The 20,758-nt window shown below is 41.3% G+C and overlaps 1 protein-coding gene across 1 annotated transcript in view; it reads left to right on the plus strand.

Annotated features, from left to right (window-relative positions):
- csmd3b (CUB and Sushi multiple domains 3b) overlaps window positions 1-20,758 on the plus strand; it is a 253,514-nt gene that overhangs the window by 84,926 nt on the left and 147,830 nt on the right. The window contains exon 4 of the mRNA XM_028431853.1: window positions 15,288-15,485. Coding sequence (XP_028287654.1) covers window positions 15,288-15,485 — 198 coding nt within the window. The remainder of the gene's footprint in view (window positions 1-15,287; window positions 15,486-20,758) is intronic.

The following is a 20,758-nucleotide window of genomic DNA, read 5'->3' on the forward strand; positions in this document are numbered from 1 at the left end:
CATTACTCCCTGATGTGATCTTTTTTCCCCAACATGCACCACAGAACATGTTCCTCATCCTGGAACATGCCTACATGTGACTAACAAGTCAGCCGAGATTTCGCTTTACTACTCAATCCCAACCTCTCATTCACTGCTGCTGCTTCTCTCCTCCCTCTCCTCTACTGTTACAATTTCCACACTGCTTATTTTTCTCTTCTCCTGCGATATAAAAATAATACTCTCCTTTTGCCTTCATTACACTTACCAGAGAAGGTTTACTTAGCACCTCTAGAGAAGCCGTAAACAAAGAGTAATAAAATGTACAAAGCATGTTCGGTAGAAAATAGCTGAAGGTGTAACAGACTAAAAGTGTGTGTTCTGGTTGTAAATACAGACAAAAACAACACATACGAAACATCAAACAAGTCAGGCACATTAAGATCATGTTTTACTGTTAAGTAGGTAGAGATGTGCTTTCTGAAGTAAAGGAGGCATTAGGTCGGGATGTTTTGACCTGTCCACTACTCATCTGGGTGTGTATTTGCAAAAGCATGGACGTTTCCAGCAGCTGGTTAAACACTTTGGGCGCTCTCAGAGGCCAGATGTCTGTGGCATCAATGGATTCATCTCCATCTGGGCATGTATCCATCAGTTCCACCAGATATCATGAAAATGTTGTTCACTCAAAGGTCCGCAGCCAGTCCTTTGACCTTCAGGTCACAATGCACTTATTTTCACTTTAGAGTCTGCTCCTCTACCAAAAGCCTGATGATTTAGATTTTAGGATGGGGTGTATAGTGAAAATCCTTTTACTTTGGCTGCAACCACAGATTTACTGGAATTGTGGATTTTGCTTCTTGACAGGTATCATTTTCAAGATTTGAGCACAACAAGACATCAAATAAACAAAACATGATAATGTAAAGTGATGACGTTTTTTGGTAAATAACAGAAAAAGCAGAATATTTTTCCTCATTTCACTTCATGTACATTATACTCACTGTGATAATGTATGAATATTTTCAAGGCACTGATTAGATTCACTGATTCTCTGCTGATTTTTTTAACATAGCAATCTAGTCTGAAGTTTAATTTCCCAAGGTATTTTACACCTGCAGATACCTCTCATTGTCTTTGAGAAGAGGTGTGATCATTAGGTCACCCTTGACTTTGTAGAGGGTCATTAGGAGCTGGAGCCTGTCACAGTGTTTGGACTAAGGAGGCCTGCGATCTCCACTGGGTTCAAACCCAGAACCGTCTCTCTGTGAAGCACCAAGTTGCAGTAAATCTCTGCTAGAAAACCATTTGAATCCACTATATTTAGAGGCAGCCATTAAAGAAGCATGCCGCCATTTGTTTATTTGATCCCTTATCAGCACTTGATTGATTGATTTTGACTCTAGTCTCTTTAACTTGAACATGATCTGAGTGTAAAAGTCAAGTGTGTGTGTGAGTGAGGGTGTGTATTGATGTGTGTTTGTGTGTCTGTGCGTGCAGCCGTATGTGATTGAGGTTCTGGCTGTTGCTGCTCTGATCTTTATCAAAGAGACCTGAGGGGACTGACAATATCCACTCCTCTATCTATCATCCCTCCATCTGTCTGTCTCTTTCCGTTCTCACTTTCTGCTATTCAGTCTTTCACTCCCACCCTCACTTCCATTCAATTCAATGGATCCAGGACAGTTAATGGCATCATGGGAAGGAGAATGTCACCCTAATAGCTGGGGATGATTGAAGGAGCTACACCATAATAGGAGCTTAAACGTGATAATGTGTAGTTATAGAAAACATATAGAAATTACTTGATGTTTGAGGGGTTCGTTTCTTAAGGGTTTTGTCTGCAAATTCTGGGGAGACAGCAGGAAGGGAGACTGTGAGCGTTTTTGCTGCAGTCAGTGGGAGTATAATCCTTTTGAACACCTGTTTTTTCAGGTTTGAGCAGGATTGTCAAACTTAGTTGCCATAGTTACATGCATTAATTTACTATTTTTTACACAGATATAAATCATATGGAAACGACATGGCACTGCTGTGTGTACCTGTTGTGCAGAAATATCTACTTTACTCTCAGTTACCGCAAGTAGATGGGTGAGGTAGTGTCATGACTGTTAGAGCAGCTAGTGCACATGTCTAGTATAGAAATCCTCCAACAACCAAGTCACATTGTTGGATGGTTTGATAAGGAAATAGAGAACATGTAGGTAACATGTGCTGTTTCAGCTCTTATGTTTCTTTGTATGTGCTGTGGTTTATGCCCTTGGTCTCCTTCAGCTTGTACTGGGCTCAATACACATATTTAGCACCCACAAAACACACTGCAGACATGAAAACGAGTTGGCGTGCCTCTCCCCACACCTATGGCTCAGTTCATACATTTAAAATGAGAGGGGATATGTCAGTTTCCTTCCCAGGAGGAAAGTGGTTTTACAGTTGTGTACTGAGGGACTGTGTGTATGTGTCTGTATGATGTATATGCATGTGCCCTCTGCGTTCCCATGGGTGTACAGCAGACAGGTGAAAAGTGTGTGATTTGAGAAGGAGGGCGGAAAGAAATGAGATGGAAGAGAAGAATGCAATTAGGCAAAGACGAAAAATTTAAGAGATAAAAAGGAAGGAATAATGGAAAGAAGGAGGAGGAGGTACAAAAAAAAGGAAGAAGAACATGCTGTAACAATGTAATAATGTGTTTTATGCTTTCTAGTTGAAGAGCAGAAATCAATGCTGCTTTAAGGTTGTGTGTGTGCAAAGCTGTGTGTGTGTGTGTTCATTATCTACAGTGTGAATGCAGCTCCTCACTGTTCCAACTCCTGCAAGGTCAGCTTCAACACAGGGGCATCAATCAAAACTAGCACACACACACACACACACACACAGTAACGGCATTAAATGTAGAGAGGAGAATGGATGAAACTGAATTTTGAAAGAAAATGTGGGTGTTTTTGTATGTGTTTGTCATTTTCTACTTCTGTAGTTCACATAAAAAAGCGACAATAGTCAGTGAATTACACAAATGTCAGACATTCCAATGCTACATTTGGGTATACGGTCACACACTGACCTACGTGGTCTGCAGTAATGTCTAGGTAGGTGTTATGTGTCAAAAGTAACATCCCAAGGACTCGGACAAGGATGTTGTCTCAGCAGTGCCCATGACCCTGTTGCAGTGAGGCCGTCATTTCCTGGACAGCATCATGTTAAGCACTAACAAGTTAATACTGGGAACAACACTTGGCATTTTTCCAGCTCGCCAATGATGGGTTCCATTGCAAAAAGATGATCAGTAATGCTCAAGTTACCTGTCAGTGCTTTTTAATGTTGTGGCTCTGATGATGATCTCGTATCATATGAACTGCGTCGATAAAATCACACCCAGCCTGTGGAGAGCCTAGCAGACGTACATACATTTAGCATTATCCTGCTCCGTCAGCGACAGGTTGGCGGTGTACAATGGTTATGCGTTTCAGCGTCTTACTATAAAAGTTGTGTTCCTCAAGGTTATCCACCATTGTGAAAAGAAAGTGACATTAGCTCATTATCTGGATCATTGAATATAATTATATAATGGTATGGTACAAAGTAGCTGCCAAATCTCTCAGTGTCAAGGCTTGAGCGGCTGTCCACACGATGTATCAATTTGATGTGGGGATAATGTAATTACAGTAAATGCCTGCCAGACGTCTTAGTATCTGGCTGGGCAGGATACTGTAGGTGCTTCACATCAGAAGAGTCCAGGAAATGACAAATTAATGCAATACCTGGATAAAACCAACTAATTCAATGATGTCTTTATATTAAAGAGCTGCCAGACGGTTCATCGCCTGGAAAGGAGAGGTGTCGAACATCAAAGAATCTGTCTGATTCTCGAATAATGCTGTTAGATTAAAATCTTCTATCATCTGTCTAGGTTGGCAAGATAAGAGTTTGACACTAAAAGAAGTCCAGCAAATGATATATTTTCTTCATATCAGAATGATATTAAACACCTTTATGATGGAATTATAGCGAGTATAGCTGCCAAAGCTCTCTGGGCTGGGACAGCATAGAAATTGCATCAAATGATATATTGATTTGATATTGAGGTCTGAGGACACCCACTAACCACCTGACTAAAATATGGGCTGCCTTCGTACATAGTTAACATCAGTGTGTGTTTATTCGCCTGTGCTCTATGTGTTTGTGTGCAGAAGATACAATACAATACAGCCACCTGACCATTGTCAGTCCATTATTCAGCTTTTATATCAGCCAACCAATCACGCGGCCTCCCTTCAGGGTCTCCACCCTGAGCCCATCCAATCAGCTCCTCCTGCCAAGCCAGAAAGAATGTCACCTGATTAGCATAACCAGAATATGAGCTGAGTCAGAGTCAGGACTCCAAGGCAACATTTAACACACACAAAAAAAGTGTATCTGTCAGCCAATCAAAGGGGATCTTCACCAAGCGTGTCATCATCCCATAAAATGTGATAAGGAACATTGACAGAAGGGTCTCTAACCTCTTTGAGCAGCTTCTCATCAGCAATTTTTCATTATTTAAGGGCATTCCATGGGGTTTTTTCTCTCAATATTTAATCATCTAATTAATTGTTAAAATGACTATCAGCGCTGTATTCTTCAGCCCCCGTGGTTTGCTTTCTATCAGCAGATTTTGTTATTTAACTTTCACACTTTTTAGTTGAATATCTTAAACATTGCTTAGGAAGGGGAGCAGCAGAGTTCCACTAGTGCAGTCTGAGAACATCTGAGTCAATGGATTTTATTTCTATTCCCTTTGAAATTAAACGCTAGGTATTTTATTAATGAAAATGTTAACACAATCAATAATTGAGCTTGGGTTGCTGATGGAACCATTTTCACTCGTGTACTGTATGTAGACTGTTTTACAACAGTTTAATGAGAACTGTTTGATATGAGGTTATTAAACAAATATCTTTGATCAAGTATAAAGGCCCCTTACATATCAGCATGGTCAAGAACAAGCCTTCTACAGTGTACGTCAACATTGTTGTCATAATAGTCATAATAGAACTTTTCGCACACATTTTCTTTTTTGTTTGGCTTTATATAAAATAAGAAAAAGTATAAAACTACAGTACAGCCTGTACTTTGATCACATGCACTTATCTCAAAAAGTAAATCTCATTAAAATAAGAGCTTTACTTTGCAGCAGATAGGAGAGCGAGCTTTGTCTTGTGATGTCTTCCCCTCTGTCATAACAGATACAAGAGTTGCAATTATTGAAGTTTTGTCCTATGATGAAAAGAAACAGCTTCTTTTATGAATGAATTCCCAGGTGATGCTATAACCACAAATACACACTGAAAGCAGCACACACTGAGAAACAAAGTGGTTGTGTGATACAATATGCAAGTCTCATGCAGAGGGAACACTTGTTGGGATGTGGTTGATGTTAGATTGTGCGGCACTAATAGTACAAAGAGCAGTGAGGGCGGGGAAGAAGAGTGATGGAAGGAGGGAAAGACTGAGGCCAGATTTTTGAGGTGTTGTAACACTTTGGTTCACCATGTCTGCTTTGGAAATCATCTGAGTAAAACTGCTTTTTGCTAATCTTAGATAGTCTATTTTATGTTTCCACCCTACCACCAAATCAACCTGGCAATCTTTTATACACTATTTAATGATCATTACTCAACTGTGTCTGTGTGAGTTGATTAGTTTCCCAGTTAAGGTGAGGTGTGTGTGTGTTTATATGTGTCCTGGTATCTGTCTGTCATCTTTCCAGGAGGTCTCTTGATGTTAAATTTAATAAGTCATGCAACAGTAACCACAGCTATTAGATATCACACACACACACACACACAGAGCTAGCTAGCTCATTCACTGCAACTGTGCAACCAAGCAACACACACACAGATGTTATCAGCACAAGTGATGATCCTCTTTCTTATGCACACACACATAAACACACACGTGTACACACACACACATGCTCAAAGACAGACTTAGTCTGTGTGTGTTTAATGGCTATGCATGGTGTGTAACAGAGTCTGGCAGAAATTGTCAGTCAGTGGAGACACACACACACATTGACAGACTGCCTCTACAGGCAATAATCTACACATGGGTTACTAGTTAATGTTTCATACACCACTTAACATCATTAACCTTGCATAACCCTCCATTGCTCACTTGGTGTCAGCTTGTTTAAGAACAAGTGGAAGGTCTGTCTGAAGGTATTAGTGAATATACAGAAGGGACAACATAGCCCTACTAGTGACTCCTGCAGGCAACAGAGTTTATTACATCTCATGTTCATATATTGGCAGAAACAGATGAGAGATCAGCTTTATTATTATTCCCACCATTCCTGTGAAATCATATCAAAGTTCATGGCAACATTACTGGCAGATATGCAACAATTAGCTGCTGGACAACCTTAGGCCCTGACATTTACCACTGACCTAAACACGGCTGCAAAGGATCTATACAAATAGTTTTAATGTTGTGGCTGATCTATATCGGTAGAACAATGCTACTGGGTCATCTGTGGAAGCATTTGAATATAGTGGGGAGTGTGAGAGAAAGGTTGCTCTGATATTGATCAGCACAAAAAGGCCTTTCTGAGACAACACACTCACTTATTCCGTTCTGTTGTCTATGTTCTATGGCATCTCTTTCTTTCTTTTTTGAAAAGCTCTTTCATTCTGCCTCTTGCTTTCATTAATGGATATTGATTCTGTTTTAGGGACATACTGTAAGTTTCTGTCTAAAGTGTGTCTTTTGTTCTTAAACCAGCACTCTGCCTCATTCCCAACCTCTGAGGTGAACCCATCGTTCCAGATGACAGTAGTGTTAAGTGCAAAACTGTGTGTGTGTGTGTGCAAGTGTCTGTGCATGCAAGTGTCACAGTAAAGTGTGGCTTTAGCAGAGTGACAGTGATGTCAGACACATAACGATTTCCTATTGGCTGTCAGCCCCTGAGGCCTAACGACCCGCTATTGATCTGACCAATTAGCATTCACACCTTTAATTAATACTGAAGCCTGATGGGTACGCACAAGCTTGTGCACACACACACACTCAAGAGTTTTAATTAATAGTAAGAAGAGGGGTGGCTGTGAGAGGAGATAAGAAACAGAATGAGGCAGGAGGAAGAGATGAATGTGTGAGACACAGGAAACTGTTCAGCTATAGAAAGCAGAAAGCAGATCCCCGGATGTAAGAATACTGGTGAGGCTGAGCTTAATGGTGTACTGACTTTTGATAATGACAAACAAGCTCGCCTTGTGTGGAGTAAACTGTTAATAACTCCGCCTCTGTTAAATCTTTAGCGTGGAACATGATGGAAAACAGTCTGGCTCTATTAATCTAATCTTTAATATGACCATTATCTACAGTAAATTGAATTAATAATAAACATGTCTGTTCCTGCATTGCCTGTAACATATTGAAGCTTATTTGATCCAGTCTTCAGAGGGCACAGTCGGATCAAACGGTAGCAGAGTACTGCTGTAGAAAAATCTAAGCAAACAAACTGACCCATGATCTCATTCAATGCTGATGGCTGCAGCATGTAAACACAGGACAATTAGAGGAAGAAGGCTGTGTGTGGGTTGTATTTTTGTTTTTCTGTGTATGTATGTGTGCAGGTCTAATGAAGTTCTGCTGGCAGGATGTCTTTAGGGGGAAATCTAATGGTTTATTGAACCAGCCCTCAGAGAAACATTGATCATCGTATCAAGAAGCAATGCAGATACAAACACACACACACACACGTATGCTTGTATATACATGTGGAGTGATGCTCATATACTGTCGTACGAGACACGTGTGTGTGTGTGTGTTCATGTACACAGTGGTGAAGTGAAGGTAAAGAGCTTATAATTGACATCCCCCATGTTTCTTTGTGAGCACTCAGACTGCCGTCATTATCTGCTCATTCAATTACATACAGGGAAATTGCAAGCATGGAAAAACAAGTACATCTTTTTAACTAACGTTCTGAGATGGATATTCCTTCCACAAAAATGAGGTAATTGCGTTGGACAGGATTATTGTCTTCCTCCATAAATGATTAACTTGTTTCACCCAGCCACAATAATTGCATCCCTACTTGGCTGAGTCTAATTGTTTGTTTCTCTTATAAAGAAAGTTTATACATGTCTGCACTGAATTTCAAAGCAAAACTCTACTGCTCGCCTCACTGCAGTATTATGAAAGTGGCTCCGCATTAGTGCTGTTGATGGACTGATTATTCATGCACAGGTGTCCCTAAAGTGACACTGAGGGAGATGAGGGACGTTTGCAGTGTACCACATGTTTACATGCAGAGTAAGGACGAAGTATGTTAAAGTTGTGATGACATCACGCAAAGTGGTAGCACAAACACAAACACACCAGTCTCCCCTGCGAGTCGACCACTTGTTTTGGTCCTTTGTGTGATTTATGCCTCCATCCACTCCTTCACACAAATAGAGATTTCTTGAGAGCTTGTGTGGTTCTGTGACTCATTGGCCGTCTGTTGTGTCATTGTTAAAGGTGTGTGTGTGTGTGTGTGTGTGTGTGTGTGATATTTCCAATGTTCTGATCAGCATTATGCACAGCGTTTCTGACCGACCAAAATATAGTGACACAAAGGTCGTTCAATGCTGCCCTGTTATTGAATACAGATAATTGGTGTTCACAGAGAGCTTCAAGACACCTCTGAGGCAATCCTCAAGACAGCTTTTACCCTCAGGGAGAGTGGTGTGTGTGTGTGTGTGTGTGTGTTTGATTGTCTGTGTTGTGGCGTGTAATAAACCCACAGAGACATTAGTGGTCTGCTCCTCTGAGTCCATAATGTTTGATCTCCACTAGAAGCTACGATCATTAGCAACACAGTTGTGTGTGTATTAACTGATCTTCACAGCTGCCAGATGATCTAAAGCTTTGAGCGGCCATTACTCTGTGTGGGAGCTCTCTGTTCTCCACCTCCCCTCCTTCAACTCTCCCACAGAACGTCCCTGTGTCTCTCTGACTCACACACACACCTTCTGCTGCCACTTAGTCCTTTTCCTCCCATATTAATGTTTCCGTAATTAATCATAATTACTTATAATTACACCATTGCGGACCAGCTTCAGATCAAAAGTGATTTCAAGGGGGGAGGGGCATGTGAAATGTGAGAGGACACAATAAACTTCATGCCAGCTAAAATATTGTTACAGGGCAGCAATTTCTAATGTTAATACCAAGGTGTTGGACTGGTTTGGTAAATAGTATATTGTGCATTCTCTTTCATACTGTACCTTTTGGTATTTCCTTTACAACTTGGCAGTCTTCATCATTTTTAACTGCCAAATGTGCCACTTATGGCTCAGAACATCGTGTGTCGGGAAAAGACTAACCTGCCCCTGTCAGCATCAAACCACAATCGCAGGTCTCTGGTGTAAAGTATTCCCACACAACAAAAAACAAACCTTTCCAGCTCTGTCACAGTTGAATTTCAGGTTTTTTTTCTTTTATTGCTATAGTGCTGGTCCAAATTATGACCAAACATGGCTCTGGCTTAGTCCCTCAGGAGCCAATTAAGCAACAACATAATTTGGCGACATCATTTAAAACACACAAATTGTGCCAGCATCATCGAGTTGTTCGCTTTACCGAACGCACGGTTGTGTGTTTTAGAACTCACTGTCGAGTGGTCATGTAATCTTAACTCAAGTAGATGATTGGTGCAGGAATTGGCCTCAGTTATAAAGACAGCTTCCCTAAATGCTTTTCATGTTTTTTTTTGTGTGTAGAGGTGGAACATGGCCATTATCTTTACTGCAGAGGCGGACTGCTTTTAGGTTCTTAAGGCTCATTCTTTTCATTACTGAGATGGTTTAACTCTGTCTGGCATAGTCCTCTTGTAAAGGACTAACAAAAAGTGACAGAATCAAGCCTTTATAGTGGTAAGAAGTTCATATATCTGTCTAATATGATGCTTTATTTGAAGAAATGTGCTTCTATTATGACCACAGTTCTTCTTGAGATGATTCTGCCCTATGATTCAAAGTGCTTTTTGTGTAGTTCTGTAGTTATTATTAATTTAAAGTTGCCTCTCAAGGCCGGGACATTAAAAAGAAAAGTGTTAAATGGCTAGTTGTTGCTGGTGCTTCTGCCATACTTCACCACAGGGAATCGAAAGAAACAGGAATTTGTCTGGAACAGAGTCCACAGTCCTGCCCCCCCGCTGCTCCTCTTATTGGCCTGCGGATGGTGATGGTTAGAGGAAGCCAGAGCTGTGGGTGCCTGTTGTACCACTTCAATTTTTGCATTTCTTGCCTGCTTTGTTGTTTCCCTTTGTTGTGTTTGATAGCCATGGAGAGCCAGTGTCTTTTACAAAGAAGGGGGGTAACTTATGTGCCAACTACTCCTCAAGCAGTGAGCACCTTTGAACTCCACTTTAGTAGGCCTCTTTTGTCTCTGTCACAGTCGTGAAGATGGCATTAGAAAGAGGCGCATAGTGGTTCTAACATTCTTATTTACACACCGAGGAGAAGACTACCATCCTATCGTTCTTTCCTTTTGCTCAGCATGATCCTAATAATAATAGGCTTTTCTTTTTATATTTCATGCTCTTAATACTTTTGTGGGGAAAGGTGTCAGAGTTTTCAAATGGCAGATATCTCATTATGACATTAATCTTTTCGTATTAAAAGACACAGTCATATATATATATATTTTAAAAAAGTATTATCCCATTTCATGATTGTTGAGCTGTCAAAGTTAGAATTTGAGGAAATGGCTGGAATCCCGTTGTGACAGCTGCTTGACAGCTCTGCAGCAACTTTCGAACAATGGAGGGATTGTTTAAGAGAAAAAAAACTCCACTGTAAACATTTTTTAATGTGTCATGGTGAGTAAAATAGGCCCGAAAAAGTTTACCTTAAAGTTCTGATGATCAGACACATGTCGGCGTTACACATCCCTGCTATTATTAGTCTGTTATGCACCTGGATGTGATTGATTTTATACATGTTATAACAGATAAACCAAATAAATCTTCATACACCAGCTGTTATGGTTCTATATATATTTTAAACACCTGCTCTTTCCATATTAATTGTGACTGTACAAAACAGAGGATCAGTTTTTTTCCCCGTCAGTTCACCTCTAATTCCAAATGACATTTTAACTCCACTGACTCCAGAGGCCTCTCATTCAGTTTGTAATGGTAATCCATCACTGCAAACAGGGAAGCTGCCAATCACGTTTTGCCAAACTGCATCAGAATACTGATGTGTGGTGGCAGACATTTTGTTCACATTTCATGTGCACACACATCTAACGCTGAGAGCTGCTATGAAACAAGAGGACGAACCTGACGTGTCTGTTATCTGCTCATCTGATTCCAGTCCTAACAACATGTGCGCATTGCTCGTACGACGATTGCCGCTGAGCCATGTGAAGTGAAAAGCTTTCAGCCAATTAGAGTGCTGCGTTTGAACCCACTCGCCCACCTGCCTCCTCCTAAAGAAATGCGTTGCGCGTTCAGTGCCTCTTCCTCCTAAAGCAAGACCCCTCTGCATCCCTGTTTCTCACTGTTCTAGGTCAGTGGCTGTCATCAATGCAAACAGCACTGAAAAGATAATGAGTCATCAGTGTTGTGTGTGTGTTGCAAATAGGTGCTGGTGCTAGCCTTAGCGTAGCGTAGCTTAGCTTAGCATAATGAATGGAGTTCAGTCTATCCAACTGGCATGTCATGAGCAACAGTGACAACACGAGCTCACTGCCCGGTGGTGGAAGTGTGTTCACCTGTATGTGCGCACACCTGTCTGCAAGTGCGTGTGTGTGTGCGCGCACACATCTGGCCCCCGTGTAAAACAGAGATTGGTAATGTTGTTTTTTTGTAATGTTGTTTTTGTTGTTGTTGTTTTCTTGTGTTGCTATATGCAGGCTAGCTGACCACAAAAAGTGGTGTACAACTTAGGCTGTGAACTTTCTGGATGTTTTATGAGATAAGTCCTTCACAGGTCTATAAAAAAGACCTGGTTAAAGTGTTGAATAAATCATACTTACTTGGTAGTTGACGTCCAGTGAAACCTTTTTTTTATGAACACCTATCTGTTTGTTACAGAGCTCTGCTCCATGTTGTTACATTCTCTATAACTTTTACATCTTTTACGGGATGTCTCAGAAAGAATTTCTGAAAAATAATTTTTCAGGTGTAGCCACTGGAAAGGCCTGGGGATTGTTTCCTTTAACAGAATTTCTGCTTTGTGTTCAAGTGTTTCAGCATCTGTTCTGTTCGAGTGTAACACTCCATTCATCTTTTATAAAAGTTACTGCTGACTAAGGTGCAAAACCTCTGAACTCATGGAATCATCCCTCTCCGTCTGTGCCACTCTTCCTTATTCTCCGTCCTCCTCTCTGCCTCTAGTTGTCTCTTCACTGTCCTTCACTCCCCCACTACAGTCTTCCAGCCTGCAGTGTCATCTGTCTCACTAAAAACTCTGAAAGCGTGGCAGCACCCTCGCTTTCTCTCTCTCTTTTTGTTTTTTCCCACTTCTTACCCACTTCTTCCTCTCAGTTCTTCTTCACCACTCTGCTCTCTGGACCTGGACCCAGCTGTAATTGCTTATCTAGGGAAAAATAAAAGGCAGGTAAATGGTTATGTGTGTGTGAGAGTGGGTGTGTGTGGGGGGGCAAAGGAGTAGCTGTATTCTAACATCTGCATTCAGGCCTTTGTGTGCCCCTTATGTGTCTATGTGTGTGTAGCAAATGCAGATAGTTCTACAGATGGCCCATAAAAGCAGCAGCTTGTAATGAAGCGACTGAGACTAAAATCATGGTTATGGTAAACTGGGGAGAGACTGAGCTGGAGAAAGAGAGGCAGAGATAGATGGATAGATAAGAGAATGGAATGAGTGGAGGAAGAAGTGTGGGTATGAGAAAATAAATAAAGAGCAGGCAGGCAGCAATAAACCATGGGAAGGAGCGTGCTGTAGCTGCTGGCTACTGAATAAACCAGTGTAATGAAACTATGTGATGTTCACAATAAACCAGGCACAGAAAAGAAAGAGGGGATGAAGCGACAGACAGAAGGGTTGAAATAATGATATGGATAGAGTAAGGGGGGGCAAGCAAGAAGCTGGCATGTCATCAAAGTTTTTAGTTGAGGAGGAGGAGGATGTAGAAGTAAGAGGTTGGATAGAGTGTAGCAGGAGAAGTAAAAGATATGGGAACAAAACAAATGGAGCAAAGAAAACAGAGTGTATCAAAGGACTGCACAAAGATAGGCAGTAGATAAATGAAAAAGTGATGGAGGCTGAGGTGGTTTGGCTAAAAATGTATTGGTGGTAAAGCACTTTGAGGCACCTAAAGTGTGTGTGTGTTTGTGTGCCGGTGAGAGTAAATGTGTGCCTGATAGGATACTGAACAGCAAGCATCCTGACACTGAGTGGGGCCACGCTGACGGGCAAAATCGATAGGCCAACAGGTCGCAGCACTAGGCCAACCTGGCATCCAATCACAATACAGCACAGGGGGTCGCCACAGTGATGGATGACCCAGGTTGTGTGTGTGTGTCTGTGTGTGTGTGCACAGTGTGCTAGTGCTCAAGTATGTCTTGTCACTGCGTTTGCAGATAAAGAGGATGGCGATTGGGGGGGGGGGGGGGGGGGGTCTATCAGGGTCTTTAGCAAAACGATTTTTTTCTCTGGTTTTTGTTTTTAATGCTCTCTGAGTAGAAGTGAATATAAACCCACAAGCAGGGAGTTTATACATCATCTAATTATAACATATCCTTAAGAAGCTTGGATGCATTTTGGGTTGGGTGGACGCTCATTTAGGGGCCAAGTTATCTCAAGTTTTTAAGTTAGTAGAGTTTGTTTAATGGTTGGGAGGGATGCTGTTACTGTGTTTCACTACAGACCGCAATGTCATTTTATAACATATTGTATGAATGTTGCATTCAAACAGTAGGGCTGCCCAAAGTAGACTGAACCCAGGAGTGTGAGTAATCGACAGTGCTGTTGCTGCTGTAGAGTTACAGAGAAGCAGGAGAGAGTGAGGGAAGCGTAATTAAAAAGGTATGACAATAAAGCCATTTTTAGAAATGGATCAATCAGTCAACCAGTCTAACAGTCACTCTCTCTCGGTTCATTTGCTGACACCAAATCTTCTCTACCCACTGTCTGCGTTGTGAATGATAATTACACATTTTGCTGGTAGTGTGGAAAAGATTCCCCTGCAGCTGTACTCTATTTTTATTTGAAGATTATGACGCATGTTTCAGTAGTTTGAGGAGTGAAGCACTGTAAGCTTTTCAAAGTTTCTGGTGAGTAAGTGCAGTTCTGTATCCCGCCTCTCATTTGGGAGCACACAGCATATTCTGCCTCAGCACCACTGTTGATTTCTTTCTTTCTATTCTTAAACTTTTCCATCTTCTTACCTATGTCTTAGAAGATTCGTACTTGTCTCTTATCATGCTGAGCATCCTTTTTCTCTGCCCCACCACTCTCTCCCCCAGCATTCTTCCTCTCTCTCTCTCTCTCTCTCCTCTTGCCTCCCCCTCATCCCATCTGTTTGGTTCCCTCTACCCCCTTCCTAACCCCATATCTGTCTGAACAGTTTCATACTTGTATCAATCAAGTTCAAACAATAAGACCAGAGTTGGTCCCTGTGCTCCCATCTACTTCCTGGTTTATGGCTTGTAATACCCCTCTCTGTCTTGCTCCCTCTCTCTCTGCTGTAAGTGCATCTCTCTGTGTGTGTGTGTGTGTGTGTGTGTGTGTGTGTGTGTGTGTGTGTGTGTGTGTGTGTGTGTGTGTGTGTGTGTGTGTGTGTGTGTGTGCGTGCGTGTGTGTGTGTGTGTGTGTGTGAGTGGATGTTTATATGCATGCATATGTCTGTAGGCATAGAACTGTAAATGCATCTAGAGAAGAGGAATGTGATTAAGGCACTTTACATTTTCTCTCTCTCGCTCTCTGTGGTTTTTGCTGAGGCTGTGTTTAGTCTAATCTTCAGGTGTGTAAACTGCAGCAGCACAATGCACAATCGCTTTTCGGACCATGAAACTGCCTTTAGTGGCACTGGGACCGCTATGGGCTGAGGGTGTAACATAGTGTCTACAAAGAAGACGCAGCATGAGTAGCACATTAGCAGAGCAGCAGCAGCTCTGATGCTCCATCTGTGACTCTACAGGAGGCATTCAGGCACAGTATTGATGTATAGGTCACCTGCATTTTGAAAGCAATCAGAGCCCACTGCTCATATATGTGTACCAATAAGTGCTTTGGACCTGGAGCTGTATTGATTAAAACCGGGCGTCTTTTCTCTATCTCCTTCTCATTGTCTCTGTTTTTCATCCTTTACAGAGCTCCACAGCACATCTTGTGGAAACCCTGGTGTCCCACCCAAAGCAGTGCTGAGTGGCGGCGGCCGCTTTGCTGTAGGAGACCGTGTGCGGTACAGCTGTGTACCTGGTTACGTCTTAGACGGCCATGCCACTCTCACCTGCATCACCAATGCTGGGAACACAGCTGTCTGGGACTTTCCTGCTCCTATTTGTCGAGGTACGGACTAAACATGTGTTCTGTATGTGTGTATGTGCACATGACTACATGAGGAGTTTTATTCTGAAATTAAAATGAAAATAATTTTCCTCCTGCTCAGTTTAAGTGCTTGTAGTCGAAGCAGTTTTTAAGGAACACTCAACTTGAATATTTCAGAAATTTTAATATCTACTTGATTGATTGATTTTTTTAGAAGAAAACTCTTCATTTTTCATGTGTGTGCATGAAAGACAGGAAGACAGACAGACTGCACATGCTTGTGAGTGTGTGTGAGTTGCAGAGAACTAAGCTGGCATTTCAGAATTCTTGTGTGTGTGTGCGCGAGGCTTTGTAATCAAAGCTGTGTGGGGGAGGGAGGCAACTATGAAAAAAGTCATGGATGCTACTTGTTTCCGTTTTTTTATTTTTGTTTGTTTTGTTGCTACGCCGTGCTATGCTGACCAGGAAATAAAAAAAAACTCAACCTCAATCGTTCCTACATTCAGTGTTGGCGACTATGAAATGTGTGTGTATACAAGAAGATAACAAGAACTGCAACGCATAAACTAATTACATATTAAATGTGGATAGATAAACAGTATGTGGCGGTAATAATCAACGTAGGACCACTTGGTGTCACACCCAGGTGCTGACAACTCATTGCTTTACTTTGTCAGTCCACATAGCTGAGCCCCAGAGGGTCAAATAAACCCACATATATAACACACGTTAAGCACATTCACTGAACAAAGCAACAAAGGCCGACACAAACCAAAAACTAAGGCAACAATCACATTAAAGCAATTATATACCCCTGCCTATTTTCTGGATGGCAAAGAACATGATGGCCTACCATCATTATTGCATCATTATTTCTTTGTTGATCTAGGACTATGCACTGATATAAATTACAGTAATCATACACTATATACTGTATATTTATGTCTGTCATATCCACTGTGAGCTGAGCTCATCCCCCTTTGTTCATATAAACAGTATTTTTTTTTCTTTCTCCTCTTTGACAAATGCAGTATTATATAAACATCTTTTTGCTGCATGCTTGTTTGCCCACTGTTTCATCTATAATTTACAATAATCAATACCTGTGTTCTATCTATCCATCTATCCATTCAGAGAGGCCTTGGACAGGTTGCCAGGACTTAGCCATGTCCCTTCAAACCTTTTGACATCTTAACAAAAACACCTATACTTCAATAATTTGTTCCCATTAAGAATTGATGAACCTCGAAGCTCTTTCTTTCAGAGCCAATAGTAGAAAAACTAGTTTTGCCTCAAGTTCAGGACCTTAGATGAAGTTTAGTCAGACTTTAGGAAGGAGACAGATTATTTGTTTCGTCCAAGAGTTTAAATCGAGGCAACAGGACTCAAAGCTTTTTCTGAAGACGTTTCATCATTCCCCAGAGTGGCTTGCTCAGTTCTGCCACTCGGGGAAATGGCAAAACCTCTTCAGACAAAGCTTTGAGTCCAGTTGCCTCAAATTAAACTTTTAGACTGATGACCTGAATGAACGGGAGTTTTTACAGACATAATACAAGCACAGTCCAACCCCTGTTATAATAATCAATGTCCCAATCCTCTTCAGTTATCTCATTGTATTGCGTACCACAAAGCTCCATATTGGGCCCCATTTTTTCCCCTCTATGCTTTCTGTTACATTTCTCTGCAATATATTCTCCTATGACTGGAAGCTGACATAGTGACCTAGACCTCCACAGGCAGAAACCTTCATTTAATTATGACCGAACTTTGCTCGCACCACCCGAATGCTTTCCGGTCGTGGATCTGATAAGCAACACGGAGTCAGTCATCCAGGAGAGATGCACTCTCCTTAACACACAGGAGAAGCCACTTACACTTCTTATAAGGGACCCAAACATCACCCTCCTCCCAAGAGAGAGTGGGCGGATTCACAGTATTGAACTTGGGAGGACTATCAGTTCATGGTATGTGCACTCCTTAGTGATGCAAGCACAATATAAACAAGATCAGATAAACAGGAGAGATACCACCAACTGAAACAAGGACAGAGGTCAAGTAATTGCTTACAGTCACTGGAGGCACAGAAGGTATAGATCGCTAACCTCTGGGAAACTTGTGTAGGCGGCGGAGTCAGAGTCACTATCAGCAGCAATGACTTGGGGGAGACTCTGTCCAAAAAGGTTCAAGGAAGCATTCCTGCTAACCTGTGTGTGATGATAATGGATTTTAATGTTTGCTATAATTAGGAAGTAATAGTTAAGACGCTGATCTGCTAATATAAAGAAACATAATTCAGAAAGACCTCTTTGGTCTCTGCAATAGGAGTGAGTGAGCAAAGAAAAGGTGCGTACTGTCCAGTTGGCACAGCATATAAGTTCATGTGGAAACCATGCATGTATGGAATGCCTCTTCATGTATGAAACACCTTCATATGTAGTTCTTGGAACAAATTTCAAATGTCATAGATTTTCTTTGTGTATTTCAGCAAACTTATTCTGCAGTTTTCCCAATTAGCCCTGCCTTTGTGTGCACAACAAAGACCACCACAACCAGTATAATACATGCAACATTGTGCTAAATTGTTACCCAACAAACCTCGCTGTGCAGTGAAGTGTAATTTGTGTCTCGGGATGAAGAAGAGAAGAGAAGAGAGGGGGTTGAGAGGAAACCGTGGGGGAAATGGCAACATGTCAGTGCTGGATTAGTAATGTCTCTGTCACTCTGTCAGTAAGGCTAAGAGGAGCTAAGCTACTAATACGTTCACACCAACTCAGAAACTCACACATACACTATTCACACCTCCTTTCACTTACACACATCACACAGTACCACACACACACAGTGTTGTATACTGTTTCGGCTTGTGTGTATGTGTGGTGACACCTAGAGGCATTCATACCAGCTGTAATAGCTTTCTATCAATTATTCAGTCATGCAATCAAATGACTTGAAATGCAGCGCTTTTAGCAATATAACCGGAAATGTGCCCTCACTCTCACTTTTTCCACGCGCCTGTCTTTCTCTCTCATTGCGCATATGTGTTGTTTATCTTGTCTCTTTGTCCTTATAACAGCATACATCTACATCTACAGGACAAGTACTTAAATTATGAAGCATGCATCGTGATAACAATAGAATCCTCACTCATTAGAAGTAATAACATGCTGATTGAATTTTTCACCTTTTTGCCTAAAGAACATAATACTCTGGTCAGGAGATAAATCCAATGCACTGGTCTGTTTTTGAGCTTCTCTCCCACACATACTCACCATCTCCAGGGGACCGGAATTTAAATTACCCTCAGGTGTAAATTTGAACATTATGGTTTCATTTTCCTGCCTTTCAGTTTCAGTCGGGGGCCCCTAGCACAGGATCAAACTACAGTACAATCACAACCTAATGTATCATTACACCTACGGTTATCTAATGCAGCACCAATAATATATTACACTGTATAGGTGCTGCTTTCATGTGTCTCTTCATTTTAAGTTAACCCCTGAGCTGACACCATGCATATTAGCTGTTTTTTTAACATTCATTAAAGTTGACTGCCATCACATAATGCCATGCAATTCCCCTAATGGTGATGCTATTAGTTTAGAGAGACATAATTTTACGATGCTCCTGGAATTAGGGGAACTGTGTTATGAAGTCCCTCTGCTAATGTTTTGTTTGCTGAAACGGAGTTTGTATCTTTATGCTCAATACTCTAAGCTATTTGTCCCAGTTAATGTTGCAGAGTCTGATCATGGTACTCACACATGACTAGGCTTGGTTAGTTGGTCTCACTACGTCTCTGTGGTTACAGACATGTGGGTACTGACTTAATGTGTCTCTGCCACTGTTCAAAATGTATAAATAAACTTTATTTGTCATATGCAACAAGATGGTCAGAACAATAAGTGTCTGAAGGGGAAGGGTCCATTGCATTTGTACTACCTAATATGTTATACAGTAGCATGACAACAATATAATGAAAAAACATGACAGCGTGCCATGTTACTGCAGGAGAAAACCGCAGAAGACACATATATCCAGCATATCCTGTGGTTAGTGTGAAGAATTTTCAAGCGCGACAGTGCATTTATGTATGAGTGTCAGTGTGCGTGCTGCTGCTGCTGCAGAATTGTTTACGGGACAGAAATATCTCTCAGCATTCATGGCACACATGAGCATAGCTGGCCCTGAGAAGATGTCATCATGATCATACAGATAAAGAATATACTCATGAATATTCATGGCTTTGGTGAATGTATGTGTGAGAGTGTAGGTGGTTTGAGTGAAAGAGAGTATGATATACGTAGCATCTGTGAGAATATAAATATATATGTACCGTATATACAGTAAAGAAGAAGGTCTGTGGGGGAAATGTGGGAATTTAAAGGAAACTGAGATTGACCCTGTTCATGTTTGCTGTAACATGCTGTGAATAACTATGAGTATACCATAAAGACAAATTGATTTCTGTACAATATCTTCAAGTCACAATAAGACCATTTGGAGAAGTGTGTGTGTGAGAGAGAGAGAGAATGATAGGCAACGCAAATGGGAACAAAAATGGAGGTTAGAAAGATGGGGAAGAGCCAGAAGGAGAGGAAGTAGGAGGTTATTGTGGAATTGAAAAAGTAATAATGTTCTCTGACAAAACTTGAAATTAGACTTGGCTGAGGAACGGAAATGAAATGAGTGCGTGGAGTTGTTTGTTTGTGTGTGTGTGTGTGTAGTCAGCATAACGTGATTGGGATAGCTGTAGCTGCTTGGGTGCATGTTTTGGTGGGTTCACAGGAGCATTGGGTGAGCTCATAATACTAATTCCACTGCGGTCTTTATCAGGCACTTCATTTATATTTTGTTCCTGTTAATGTGGAAAGAACATCGTGGGTCTCACTATGCCCAGACATCCATTATGTGGTCATGTTGTCTGCATGTCTGAATGTATCCATGTTGTATTCAGACACACGCAGTCTGATGTGCATTGTCAGCTACCTGCGTGCTGATGTACATTATTTTGCTGCATTGCCTGAATGAAACAGACTCACTCCAGTCACCTTAGGACAAAGAAGGGTTTGTAATGCCTGATGTTTTGCAGGCATAGTCACAAAATACTTGTTGGACAACATGTCCAAACACAAGCAACAGTATCTCAAAGGTAAGTACTATGTGTTTATTTTATTAGAGTGTACCTGTTCATAACAATAGTTAAGTTGCTTTCAGTTATTTTTCAGCCTCAGAATCTTACCTGTAATTTAAAGCCATGTATTGTCTCTCATATCTGTATATAATTTGTAACTGGG

Source organism: Parambassis ranga, chromosome 2 (assembly GCF_900634625.1).
Source record: "Parambassis ranga chromosome 2, fParRan2.1, whole genome shotgun sequence".
Lineage (NCBI taxonomy): Eukaryota > Metazoa > Chordata > Actinopteri > Ambassidae > Parambassis > Parambassis ranga.